The sequence below is a fragment of the Tachysurus fulvidraco genome, chromosome 4 (genome assembly GCF_022655615.1).
Source record: "Tachysurus fulvidraco isolate hzauxx_2018 chromosome 4, HZAU_PFXX_2.0, whole genome shotgun sequence".
NCBI classification, from domain to species: Eukaryota; Metazoa; Chordata; class Actinopteri; order Siluriformes; family Bagridae; genus Tachysurus; species Tachysurus fulvidraco.
In genome coordinates, this window is record NC_062521.1 from 19486203 (window position 1) to 19498723 (window position 12521).

The window sequence follows — 12521 nt, forward strand, 5'->3', positions numbered from 1 at the left end:
GTGCTTTCCACAAATCAGCAAATGTTTAATCTCTGGATGTGCGGCCCTCATACATAATGCAAAGGCTGAGTATGGCTCCATCGCTTGCCCGGAGTCTTGTCTGCTCCTTCATCTGCTCTCTCCTCACCTCCTTTATCTCACTGGGCTTCTGTTCTCCATCTATCAATCTACTCCGCTGCGTGGTCCAAACTCTGTTTTTAGCAGCTGTTTGGCTCGGTCCTAATGTAAGTTTCACCCTTCCCCTTCTGTGCTGTTTCTCTCATACTGACTCCCTCTGTATTGTGGAGCTGTGAAGGTGTTAGAGGTTTACAGGACCATTGAGAGCACAGGCTCTTTGCATTGAGGCCTGAGAGGGAAGAACCCGGCTCTCTGGCTTTATCTGCTACTTGGAGAATATGAGGAGAGAAAGCTCTTCCAAAAGCAAAAAGCAGCCAGTGGACTGTGAACCGGATCAAATCCCTCAAGCTGAGGTTCTTTTTTTTTTTTCCTTCTTTCCTTCTTGCCAAGTTTGTTTGGGGTGCTACAGGCTGGGAAACTATCTGATTGTTCAGTAAAATTAAGAATATAATCCTATTGAAGTAAATCTTTGGTCATGCTAAACACTGTCTGACTCGGGCTGCTTTGAAAGGCTCCGAATACTTTGACAGAATTGGGTCCATCTATAATTTACATGTCATATTTGGGTGCAGTGAACTCGTTACATAAGAAAGGGGAACACAACGTGCTTTTTTTCCTTTATTAGACTCTGTATTGTTTCTGTTCACATGGGCACATGGGAAAAGTGGAGAGTGAGGCCTTTTAGAGGGCTGTACACATGGAGGAAGTGTGGCAAGAAAAATGTTGTCACTTCCTCTCATTCAGTATCACATGACTTAACAATGTCATTCTTTTTTGTGTGTGTTTGTGCACACACACACACATACACCCACATATACAAATCAGCCATAACATATAAACAACTTTGACCAGGACCAAATTGTGGTCCAAGAACAGACAGGCGGTGAAACCTCAACAACGTCATGGATGTCCAAGGATCATTGTCGGATCAATGGTTAGCCCGTTTAGAAGAGATTTCAATTACTAAAAATTTCATTCTTGGTATGATAGAAAAGTGTCAGAACACACAGTGCATTTCAGCTTCTTGTGTAAGTTGGCACCATGATGCAATTTTGGAAGAAAAGGTAGTGTGCAAAGGTAGTGTGATGCTCTGGGCAATGTTCTGCTGGGAAACCTTGGGCCCTGGCATTCATGTGGATGTTATATTGACACATCCAACATACATAAACACTGTTGCAGACAAAGCAGACACCATTATGTCTGTGTCAGGTCAAAAGGCTTTTATTGCCCTACCGTATATAGCTGATGCAGTACGCATTGAAATAAAACAATGTTTCTTTAGGACTATGGTGTAACATAAAACAACACAGAGTTAAGGACTTAAAGTTAGTTGTCCTACATAACATACAAGGTGTGCAACCTAGAGTCTTTTCTCAGCAGAATAATGTGCTACATATACCACACTGCAAAAATGATTCAGAAATGGTTTGACAAAGAGTTCAAGGTGTTGACTTGGTCTCCAAATTCCCCAGATCTCACATCTATGGGATGTGGTGCATAAACAAATCTATATATGTATATGTGTGTGTATTATTATTATTATTATTATTATTATTTTGCTATTTATTTCCTCTGTAGAACAAACACGTATGGAATTTGTATCTTACACTGATTTTTGTATTTCTCCCTGCAGGCACTAGGAAGTTGCTACTTTATACATGAATCCTTAAAAACCATCCACCAGTTTGATTTCAAAGGTAAGCTTTGTTTTAGATAAGGCACCTTACACACTCCTCGCCAGTTCCATTAAACCAGTGTGATCAGCAAGAGCTGGAAAAAGCCATCCAGAGAGATAGAGTTAGTAATAAGGAACGGTGACTCTTATTAATATTAGAATTTAATTCATGAGATTTCAGGCAGTGATAATATTATGCTCAAGATATCGGATGGTTAGAGGTGACCTCATCAGTTACTGAGGTCAGAGGTTGTGGGTCCCTCTGGTCACACTAATTAAAGCTTGTGCTATTACACGGGTGTCAGCATTAGCCGCTGTGGCCCCGTGAAGGACAGAGAAGAGGCCAGAGCATCGCGACGGCCCACACTGCTCACGCACACTGATTTCCTCAGCATTTCCCTTGAGGGCAACAGGGAAAGCAGCCTATACATTTCACATATCACACTTTTTTACTGATTTGGGTGTGTTCTATAAAACGCTGACTAACAACATATTTTAAAATATTGGATAGTAAATTTTGGGTCCTGTTTTAACATTTTGAACTTCAAGCTCAGGTTTCAGCTTTTACCTAATAGAAAGATTTAATTAATTTAAGACCAGTAGGTGGAGCAGTTGTCTGAAAATGGTTCTCTGTCTTCATTTTTCAGCATAGATCCCATCTCTGATTTATTTCTCAGTAAGTAAAGCCCTGTGACAGTTCCCTCTCATGTTTGTGTCTTTTATCTAGCCAAGAAGTTCAAGAAGGTGGTTGGCAAGGAGGTCTACTCGGACACTTTAGACAGCACGTCCATGCTGGAGAAAGAGAAGTTCCCTCAAGACTACTTTCCAGAGGTGTGTTTATTCCTCTTGTTGGCACCTCGTTATGTAGTCACCTTATCTGTATAACCTGTGTCAATATACAATGCCTACAAGTTCTCAACGCATTCATTACTGTTTTATTCTGTATGATTTACTTTTGTGTGATTATCTGAGATTTCCAGGCAGAGAAAATGATGGTCATAAAACCATAATTCCATTTTTACAGCCATTATAGTGCTGGAGTTGCCCTTAAATAAAACTCACTAATCCTAAAGTCTATTTGTCTTACTGACAAAATTTAAATCTCCTCTCTTTTTCATTTAAAACACTTTTGCTATGCAAGTTATATATTAGAAAAAAAGGGAATTGTTCTTAATTAATATTAATTAAAATGTCAGTCAGCTCTGTCTACTGTTTTATACCACTGTATTTAAACTACAGAACAAGGAACAGGAGCATTAGTTAGAAATAAAGGAACTGGTTACAAAATGTTTTGACATACAAGTACTGTATACAGTGTAAATACTAGTCATCACTGTAAGAAAGAATACAGTTCATATGTATATATGTTCATATACATATGTTCATATATCGACAAAAATTCAAAATATTCTCAAAAGCAGTTATCACGATTTGATATATTGTGAGATTTTTGACGTGCTGTCATTATTAGCCCTAGGAATTAAACTAGCTAGGAATTAAACATGATGTCGCATGCTGTCATGGGAAAATAACCACTGATGAGGTGTCGTGGTGCAGAGTTAGTGTAACCAGCCTGACGTTGTTTATTTTAGTTCTCATATTACCACAACAGTTTGCCAGGAGTTGTGATTTTAGTTAAAGAATGACACTTTTGTTTTGTAAATCTATTCATTAATTTGTTTGTAGTTAAATGCGACATTTCTGTAAGCATTTCTGTTATCTCTTACTTTATACAGTAGAAGTCTTACACGGTCAATCTCTCATCATTGTTTTCTTCTCTCTGGAATATATAAATGCATTTCGTGTTCTTGAGAAAACTCATTGTCAGAAATCTTTATTACAGTTTCATTCATCTTTAAAGTTCTGACTCAGCAAACTCCATCCATAGATCTAAAACAAACATTTACTAAACATAAATAATAATGCTATCCTTAAAAATATTCTTGTTTGCCGTAACCCGACCGACCCTGTCAATTTGGGACCGACGCAGTATTTATTTATTTATTTTATTTTTTTTTTGCTTTTAGTCCGACCGACTTGCCAGTTGTAAATTTGCGTTAAGACCGACCAATTTTTTTTTTTTTTTTACTCTTCAAACAATTAGTACAATAGCAATAAAATAATATTAACGGGTTCGGGCACCATAATACATCTAAAACATTCATTAAAACAGCTCGACACCGCTTTAAGTTGGCACGAAGTTCTGTAAAAACTGTCCAGCATCAAAATAAGGTTAGCAGCAATGATGCGCCCGAAGGCACGGGTTGAAGACCCAGTCAGTGACGTCACGATATGCTAATTTGTTTAAAGTCATACCTACGTAATCACCATCACCAAAATGTAACTTTTTTTTTTTTACATTGAAACTTGAAAAAAAAAATAGACCTACCTACCGACCCTTTTTTTTTTCTTCCAAAAATATTTTGTAAGGGTGGTCTTACCAATAATTTATGATCTATTTAGTGTGCAGAGCTCTCACACACATCTCTGTAGAAGTTGCTACTATAGAAATATATAATATATAGAACAATCATATAAATATAAACCATGCAGCCAGACTGTGGAAAATGGATCAGCAGCTTCAGTTTAGGATTGAGGTTTGTGTGTATACAGTATACGTATCATCCCATGGAATAGAGAACAGAGTAGAAGCAAGAGAGATGAAGTATATGTCAGTATTCTACATTATTATGCTGTTGAAACAGTAATATTTATAGGTTATGAGAAATATTTAGGTGAATGTTAATTACTTAATTATTAATTAATTTAGGAAAAATGCATTTTTAATTGATTGTCAGAATGAAGGGGTTCCTTGTAGATGGTTCTGAATTCACATCACATTCCATATAGATGTGTACTATTTCAAGAAAACTGATGCAATGTGATGTTGCATTTTACTCATTTCATTTGGTTGCATACAAAACAGTACCAGGACCTTCTATAATGTAGGGATTCCACACATATTTCTGCATTTTATGACTTTCCATGTTTACTGTTCTCTGTGTTTGTGTGTGTGTTTAGCTCTATGTAGTGATGTCTGTATGTGTGTGTGAGGGTGCTACAGTAATAAAGAGTGTGGGTGCTCGTGTGTCAGCCTGATTCTCAGAGCTCATCAGTTACCCACGCTCTGGTGGCACGGCCCAGCAAATATATGCAAAAGCAGTCAGAGTTGGCCTTTCACGGGCCTCTCCCAATTTCCTTATCCTTCACACACGCACGCACACACCCTCGTACCTTCCCTCTGTATTCCCCCTGCCTCCAAATGTGACATTTCCACATGATCTAAAACCAATTACTATGATTCAGTTGCTACACCGTTCACAATAATTACCAGAACACAAGCAAAACAAAAACAGTAAGGTTGACTGGCTGGTTTAGAAAACGAGCGAGAGGGGGAAAAAGGATGCGAAAACAAAGTTTATGCATTGATTTATGTACGCTTCATGACTGTGTTATGAATCTCAGATGATGCTCTCAAGATCAGCACTCCAGATAATGTTATCCCATTTAGAAGTCGCAGATTTGTGTAGTCTAGCCTGGACAGGAACTCTCCCTTACCCTCGAGTGCACGCGCACACACACTAACACTCACACACGCAGCCCCCTGCGTAGTGAGAGATTGGTTGTTATCATAGATCACGGATACGGCTCAGACCTCTTATGAAAGATGAATTAATTTCACTAATGCTCTAATGCAAGGCTGTGGTGAGGTGGCTCGGCTGGTGATAACCCAGGCTTCGTCCCCGCTCCCCACTTCTTGATTTATGCCCTCTTTTAGTAGATGAAACCAGCCAGATTTGCCATCCATCTGCTGCTCTAAAAGAATCCTATTAATGGTGAATCCGGGGGAACGCGCAGCTCCGGTCCAGCAACAGCAGAATTTGATCCTCTTCCGGATCTGGGTCTGAAGTGTGGCAGAACCGACAAGTGATGTTGCATTCTTTACAGCGATAAAAACCTAAGCAAGAACCATGTACAATAATAGAAATGAGCATTGAACGAAAAACTTTTTTTAATTCTCCAGGCGAAGCAAACTTTGTGATAAAGCTAATTTGTCAACTCATGAAGTGAAAGTGGCCTAGTGAGCTTTGAAAAGAAAAAAACTAGATGATGATGATATTAACCGCTTGCTGACATCATTACAGGAAGAAAGGGATTTTATTCCCATTGTGATTGACAGGCAGTTGGTTTTATTGGCAATGCAACAAGGAGAAAATGCCCAGTGATGTCACACCATCACTTTTAATCCTGTATATTTTTGTCTTTAGAGATAAATAATATTTGTGACTTGATCAGTAATCCTGCTTGTCTCTTAATCAGTGCCTAGGTTATCGTGCGTTTTTGTCCTAATCTTTGTTTCAAACCCTTTCTTCCTCCTGACCCTGCATCCTCCTCCGGAACCATTTGTGGGTGCGGTGTAAATGACTTTCCCCTCCCAGTATGCAAAAACGTTGCAGCAGTGAGTTATGGCTCTAAGTGGTGGCCAAGCGAGGGGATGATATTAATTGAAAAGCCGAGTCAGAAGGAAGTGGACAAACCACCGGGCGCATTGTTTGTGAAAGGTCGAGCTGATGGATACGGCGGTCTGTCATTTCTCCAGCTTACCCCAATCCTTTTAAGTCATGTTGCCATGCGGTCATTTACTACATTTGTTATATTTATTTATGGGAAGGTTTGATGCTCAGTTGAATGAATCCAAAGGCTTTTTGTCATGTGCTCTAGAAATTCAGACACATGATGCTCTGTCTAGTTTTTGTTGAATAATTACAAAACTAGCTTTGTTTTTTTTGTTGTTTTTTTTTGAGTTTTTCGTCTTCGAGGTCTTCAAGGTCATTGGAACAGGGGTTTAGTCACCTGTCTTAACCCATTTTGTCTGTGTTCACAGGCGATGTCCAGTGAAGCCAGGGTATCTCTTGATTTTATAGCAGTTAAAAATGTAAAAATGTGCTCGTGTATTAGTAATGTATAAATATTTAGTGAAATAGAATGCGGTGTCAGCTGTCTGTGCACGCACATGTCAGTCAAAGAGGGCTTTTGGTTCATTTTTTACCAATGCTAATGCAATAGTTATTTCATGCCAAATACCCTGTGGACAAAATCTGTATTAGAGCTATGATTGTTACATTTTTCACATTGGTTAGACAAATTGTGCCAAGCAAATATATTTTAGATTAAAAAAAAAGAAATAAAATAATAATAATAATAATAATAATAATAATAATAATAATAATAATAATAATAATAATAATAATAATAATAATAATAAATGTGTATATGAGTCCATTTGTGTTAAGCAGCACTTTAAGGATGAATGAGTACTGAATACTGAAGAAGTTGTGCTTTTTTTTTTTCAAATCATCTAAGATCGTATTTTAGGTTCCTCTCTCGCACCTCCTCCATTCTTCATTTATTGTGACCATTTCCATAGTGAGAGAAATGATAGAATAAAGAGTAATGGATGAGTCCTTGTGTAGTGCTTCATCAATCACTCATTGTGAGTATTAGTTATTACTCACTGTGCATTTCTAACCATATACATTTCCATCATGTCTCTCAGACCCAGCTGGGGTTGTTATTTATGGGGTTTCTCAAGCACAACACTACAAAAGGCCAGTGCCTATGAGCGTTCTAGCTGCATAGCCCCCAACCTTTTCTTAGGAATCATGACACGGCTGACTTTAGACAATGATTGAGTCATCTGATATGGGGCAGATATGAGATTATGGACTGTTCCATTTGCTCGCTCAGCCCCTGCGCCTCATGTTTCCACATGAATACTTTTCCCTGCTGATCTTGGTTTTGGGGGCGGGCCTGCACGAGCCACCGGTCATGGTGACCTCTTATGGACACCCGTTCATCATTGTCAGTGGTCTGGAGCTACCCAAGGAGCCAATTTCACCTCTTAGCTACTGACCTTTCCAACGGACATCTGATGCCCCTACCACTGGCCAGACTGAGAGAGTAGTCATGACATCTTAATATATCTCTCTCTCTCTCTCTCTCTCTCTCTCTCTCTCTCTCTCTCTCTCTCTCTCTCTCTCTCTCTCTCTCTCTCTCTCTCCCACTCATTTAGAGGTCATTTGAGTTTAATGATCAGTATTAAGGTCAGTGGTGTGAATCTTTAGTAGAAATGAACTGGGCCAGAAGAAGTTGATTTTTGTTTGTTGATTCTTTCCTATACTACTGTATATACTAAGACATTATGATGATGATGATGATGATGACAATGGTGGTAATGAATTTTTAACATTTACGATTTGTTAATATTTAGTAAATGCTTCAGCATTTTTTGTCTTTCTTTACTTCTGTTGTTCCACTCAGCTACAGTCACTCAATATTTTTGGAGGAAATAGCAGAGAAATATTTGAATTGGTTTTATTTTATTTTGTACAGCATGTAAGAATATTGAAAGTCTAAGAATAGCACTTTACCTTCCTCATGTGAATGTGAACCCTAGTAACATTTTAAAGAAAATCCGTCTTTCTACTTTGAGTTGTATTTGTAATTTAAATTGGTCAGATATTGTCAGGCATAAATAACTGACACCATGTTAACTTACCATGTGTAGATAAGGTGCCCCCATGTGGGGTTGCAACCATGTGTGGGATCCCCTGGTGTAACTCAAGCACATATTGTAGGTGCCTCAGTTTTATTCTGGGGCTGTAAAACCTTTGGCAAAACATAAGATACTGTTTTTTTTGGATTGTTTTTGCTTTTGTTTTAGCTTTAATATTGGACAGCTACTAAAATCTTTCTCAAGCATGTTTCATGTGTTTTATATGTACACATTGTGTGTGTTAGACATCCATTATAAGTTTCATGTCAGATTTGTCTCACAGTATAGCGATATGTTTCTAAATGTTACACGTGTTAGAGATCATTTTGGAAGACACTGGATTATCTATGTAGCTGAGTGATCCTGATCACTCATTTTTCAGACTAATATAAACCCTCCTTTCCCTCTGTAGCTTATGGATTCATTTTACTATGCTAATGTAATTTCATTTCATGCAGTTAATCTTGTCTTAATGTGGTTTGAAAGATGATGTGAGGCAGAATTATATCCTTCTCATGCTTTTAATTTGCCTCAAGATTTTTTAAAAATAAAATTAGTCAGTTTGTAATTATATGACCCGAACTGTAATTAGTTTATTCACGGCAGCAGTTAACTCCCCATTAGAGGCTTGGGGAAAGGGAGCACGAGTACCTGATTATTTATTTGGCAGTGCATTGGAAATGAGGACGCTTGCAGGATCAATTTGTCTCTCGTTTAATAACACGTTGTGTGGTAAATCATGTGTGTGTGAGTGAGAAAGTGAGCGGATGAGTGAGCGGATGAGTGAGCGGATGAGTGAGCGGATGAGTGAGAGGATGAGTGAGCGGATGAGTGAGCGGATGAGTGGATGAGTGAGTGAGTGAGTGGATGAGTGAGTGGATGAGTGAGAGAGTGGATGAGAGAGTGGTTGAGTGAGAGGATGAGTGGGTGAGTGAATGATAGTGAGTAATTGAGTGAGTGAGAGAGTGAGTGAGAGAGTGGATGAGTGAGTGAGAGTGAGTGAGTGAGTGAGTGATAGTGAGAGAGTGAGTGAGAGAGTGGATGAGTGAGAGAGTGGATGTGAGGGTGAGTGAGTGAGTGATAGTGAGTAACTGAGTGAGAGAGTGAGTGAGAGGATGAGTGAGTGAGTGATAGTGAGTAATTGAGTGAGAGACTGAGTGTGGTCAGAGTGTTTAATGGACAGAGTTCACAATATTGATGATATGTTCAGGATATCACAGAAGAACAGAACGTTATGTAGAAACAATATGTTGATTTGATTTTTAAGCATGTTAGATAAAGAGGCCAATATGGACTATGTGAGTGACCAGGAGTCAGAGTTTTCTGGCATGATCGACTATTTCAGCTTATTCTTGATGCCCAACTGTAAGATACAGTATTTGACTTTTTCTTCCCACTCTCAGATTTTCACATGCAACCTTCTGACCATTGCACAGTGTTAACCACTGAGCTACCAGTGCCCAGTTCTGTGCAAAATGTTGTGTACACACTGAGGAGTTCTTTTCCTAGCAGAGAATCTTGTTTGTGATAGAATTGGATATCTCAAACTTTTTGCATTTCCCTGTGCCTGAAACAAAATGCACTTGATGCAGTTATTAAACACAAACCCAATTTACTAATGGTTACAATATAAGAATTAAAAAAGTTTGTGAAAATGAAAACAAAATGAAGATCTGCAGAAAAACAAAAGTGAAACCATTTGAACGTGTTAACATGGACATTCAAACATCCTGTCCAAAAGTTTAAAAGAATGTGTCTGTTCATCATCTCCCTCACTAAAAAGTGTCTGAATGTAACCTCACTGTACTCCAGACCACATAGTTCACACTGTTTTTTTTTTGTTTGTTTGTTTTTTTGTTTTGTTTGTTTTTTACATCATGTGTGGAAGAGGTGGCTTAGTGGTTAATGCTTTGAGCTCCTGATGACAAGGTTTGAGTTATCACTATTAAGCAAGAGCTCCTCACTTGGATTTTTGCTTTAAGAGACAAAATAAGTAGATGTTTTGATTGCTCTTTTCAGTTTTACTCTATTCCTACACTTAACTTTATATTTCTATCTTATCCTGACCTGAAAAAAAATTTAAATATGAAACTTTAGGTTGAAAGTTGAATATCATTACTTAATATACTGTCTGTGTGTTGTTTTCTGCAGTGCAAATGGTCCAGAAAAGGCTTTATCAGGACTCGTTGGACACTGGGGGATTGGTGAGTGACATGTTTTACCTGCACCTTCTTTCTCTCTCTCTCTCTCTCACTCACTCACTCTCACTCTCACTCTCTCTCTCACTCACACACAGCCTCCCCTGTCGTTGTGTATACTCTGTAGCTGGCTGCAATAACTAGGAAATATCTATTCCCTCTGTGTGTTTGTGTGTGTGTGTGTGTGTGTGTGTGTGTGTGTGTGTGTGTGTGTGTGTGTGTGTGTGTGTGTGTGTGTGTGTGTGTGTGTATGTGTGTGTGTGTTCAGTCCAGCTGCTGGAGAAGGGCTGGATTGGATTAGGCCTAATCACGTTAGTCAAGCAGCTCTATCTGACAGATGACAGAAAACATTACATGCAATTGCACCTGCATGTGCAGGATCTTAAAGGTTTTCTCCATCGGGAGATGGGTGAAGGGGGATAGCTGTGTGGGTAATCTAATAGAGGAAATACAACGGGACAAAAGGGCTGAAATAGGGGATTGGAATAGAGGGATGATGCGAGACACGGACTGGGCTCTGTTCCAGAAAGAGGGATGACATGAGGTAGATGGAAAGAGAGAGCATGCAGTGGAATGAAATGGTGACAGAGGTATAACAGGCTTAGCCGTGGGGCCGCTGTGAAAGCATGTATAGTGTTCTGCACATGTCACTTTTAAACAGATTAGTGGTTTTGGCATGTACGAGCACACAGTCATGTAAGAGCAGAGTACACAGTCATTTATGGTTTATGTTGTATTGCTTATAGACTGTATAGCGTGGTGTGTTAAAGGTCAAAGCATTAAGGGTCAAAGCTCAAACTTTATGAACAGGATTACATGACATATTTAAATTAGATTTGCTGCCGAAGTAAAAGATATCTGGTGCTCAGTTTTTAGGGTCAGAGTGCAAGCTCACAAAATAAACATAAGCTTTTACGGGGTAATGCAGGTGGTAACGTGTAAAAAAAATGTGGTAAATGTATAAATAAAAAAACATTTGGGGGGTTACTTGAATGAGCACATGAGATGTAGAAGTGTGGTTTAGGTTTACTGTTTCTATATTCAATTCAGTTGTCTTTTCTCCTGTCCTCCATTTTTCTCTATGTATCCCAGGAAGCAGTAGCAAATATTTTTAGACTACTGTGAGATTTAAATTCATGTTATACACAAAGTCAAATTACTTCCCTTATAAGAATCTAAAATAGCAAATCACTGGCTTTAAAGAGCAAATTTCAAATCTTTGTGTTATAACAAATAACATTTACATTTTAAGGCAGACATTGGGTTTTATTTTTATATTGTATATTGGGTTTCTGTGTTGGTTTGCAATAAGTTAAGTTTATTGTTTTTTCTCTGTTGTGTTCACAGTGCCTTTGACCTGGTCAATATTCACCTGTTTCACGATGCCTCCAACCTGATAGCCTGGGAAAACAGCCCGTCTGTCTATTCAGGCACAAGGCAGAAAGCTCTCGGCTATGTTCTGGACAGGTAAGAGTCAGAGTTAGTGACTGGTGTGAGTGAGTGAGTGAGTGAGTGTGTGGGTAAAGTGCAGTGAATGAAGTGGAGGGAGTGAGAGAGTGGAGTGAAGGGGGGTAAGTGAGTAGAGTGAGTGGAGGGAATGAGGTAGGTAGGTAGGCAGTTTGGAAAGCTAGGTAGATATGTAGGAAATAGTGCACTTGGTAATCAAACACTCTTTAAACTGAAAGTATTATTATAGTTGTCCTTAACACAGGAATCTAGGAATCAATAAACAGCCATGAAAAAGAAAAGAAAAATCATATCTTGCAATATTTTTTATGTTTTGAAGTTTTCCTTGTTGCAGTTCAAACAGCTTAGTGCTGGTTGGCTGGAGAATGAAAGCTTTATTAATCACAGCCCACTAAGCAGATGGTCTAAGCAAATATCAGGAATAGGGTTTATACAGCGTAGTCCAATGTGGATGTATATTTATTATTTTTGTTAAAAGGAAGGGATCAAATGCTGAGTTATGGTACAT

At 38.6% G+C, this 12521-nt stretch overlaps 1 protein-coding gene across 6 annotated transcripts in view; it reads left to right on the forward strand.

Annotated features, from left to right (window-relative positions):
• The window catches only part of LOC113660971 (inositol polyphosphate-5-phosphatase A), a 140425-nt gene that overhangs the window by 76162 nt on the left and 51742 nt on the right, over positions 1-12521 (forward strand). For all 6 annotated transcript variants that reach the window (XM_047812069.1, XM_047812068.1, XM_027174839.2 and 3 more), the window contains 4 exons: positions 1751-1814; positions 2520-2623; positions 10500-10552; positions 11894-12013. In XM_047812069.1, coding sequence (XP_047668025.1) covers positions 1751-1814; positions 2520-2623; positions 10500-10552; positions 11894-12013 — 341 coding nt within the window. The remainder of the gene's footprint in view (positions 1-1750; positions 1815-2519; positions 2624-10499; positions 10553-11893; positions 12014-12521) is intronic.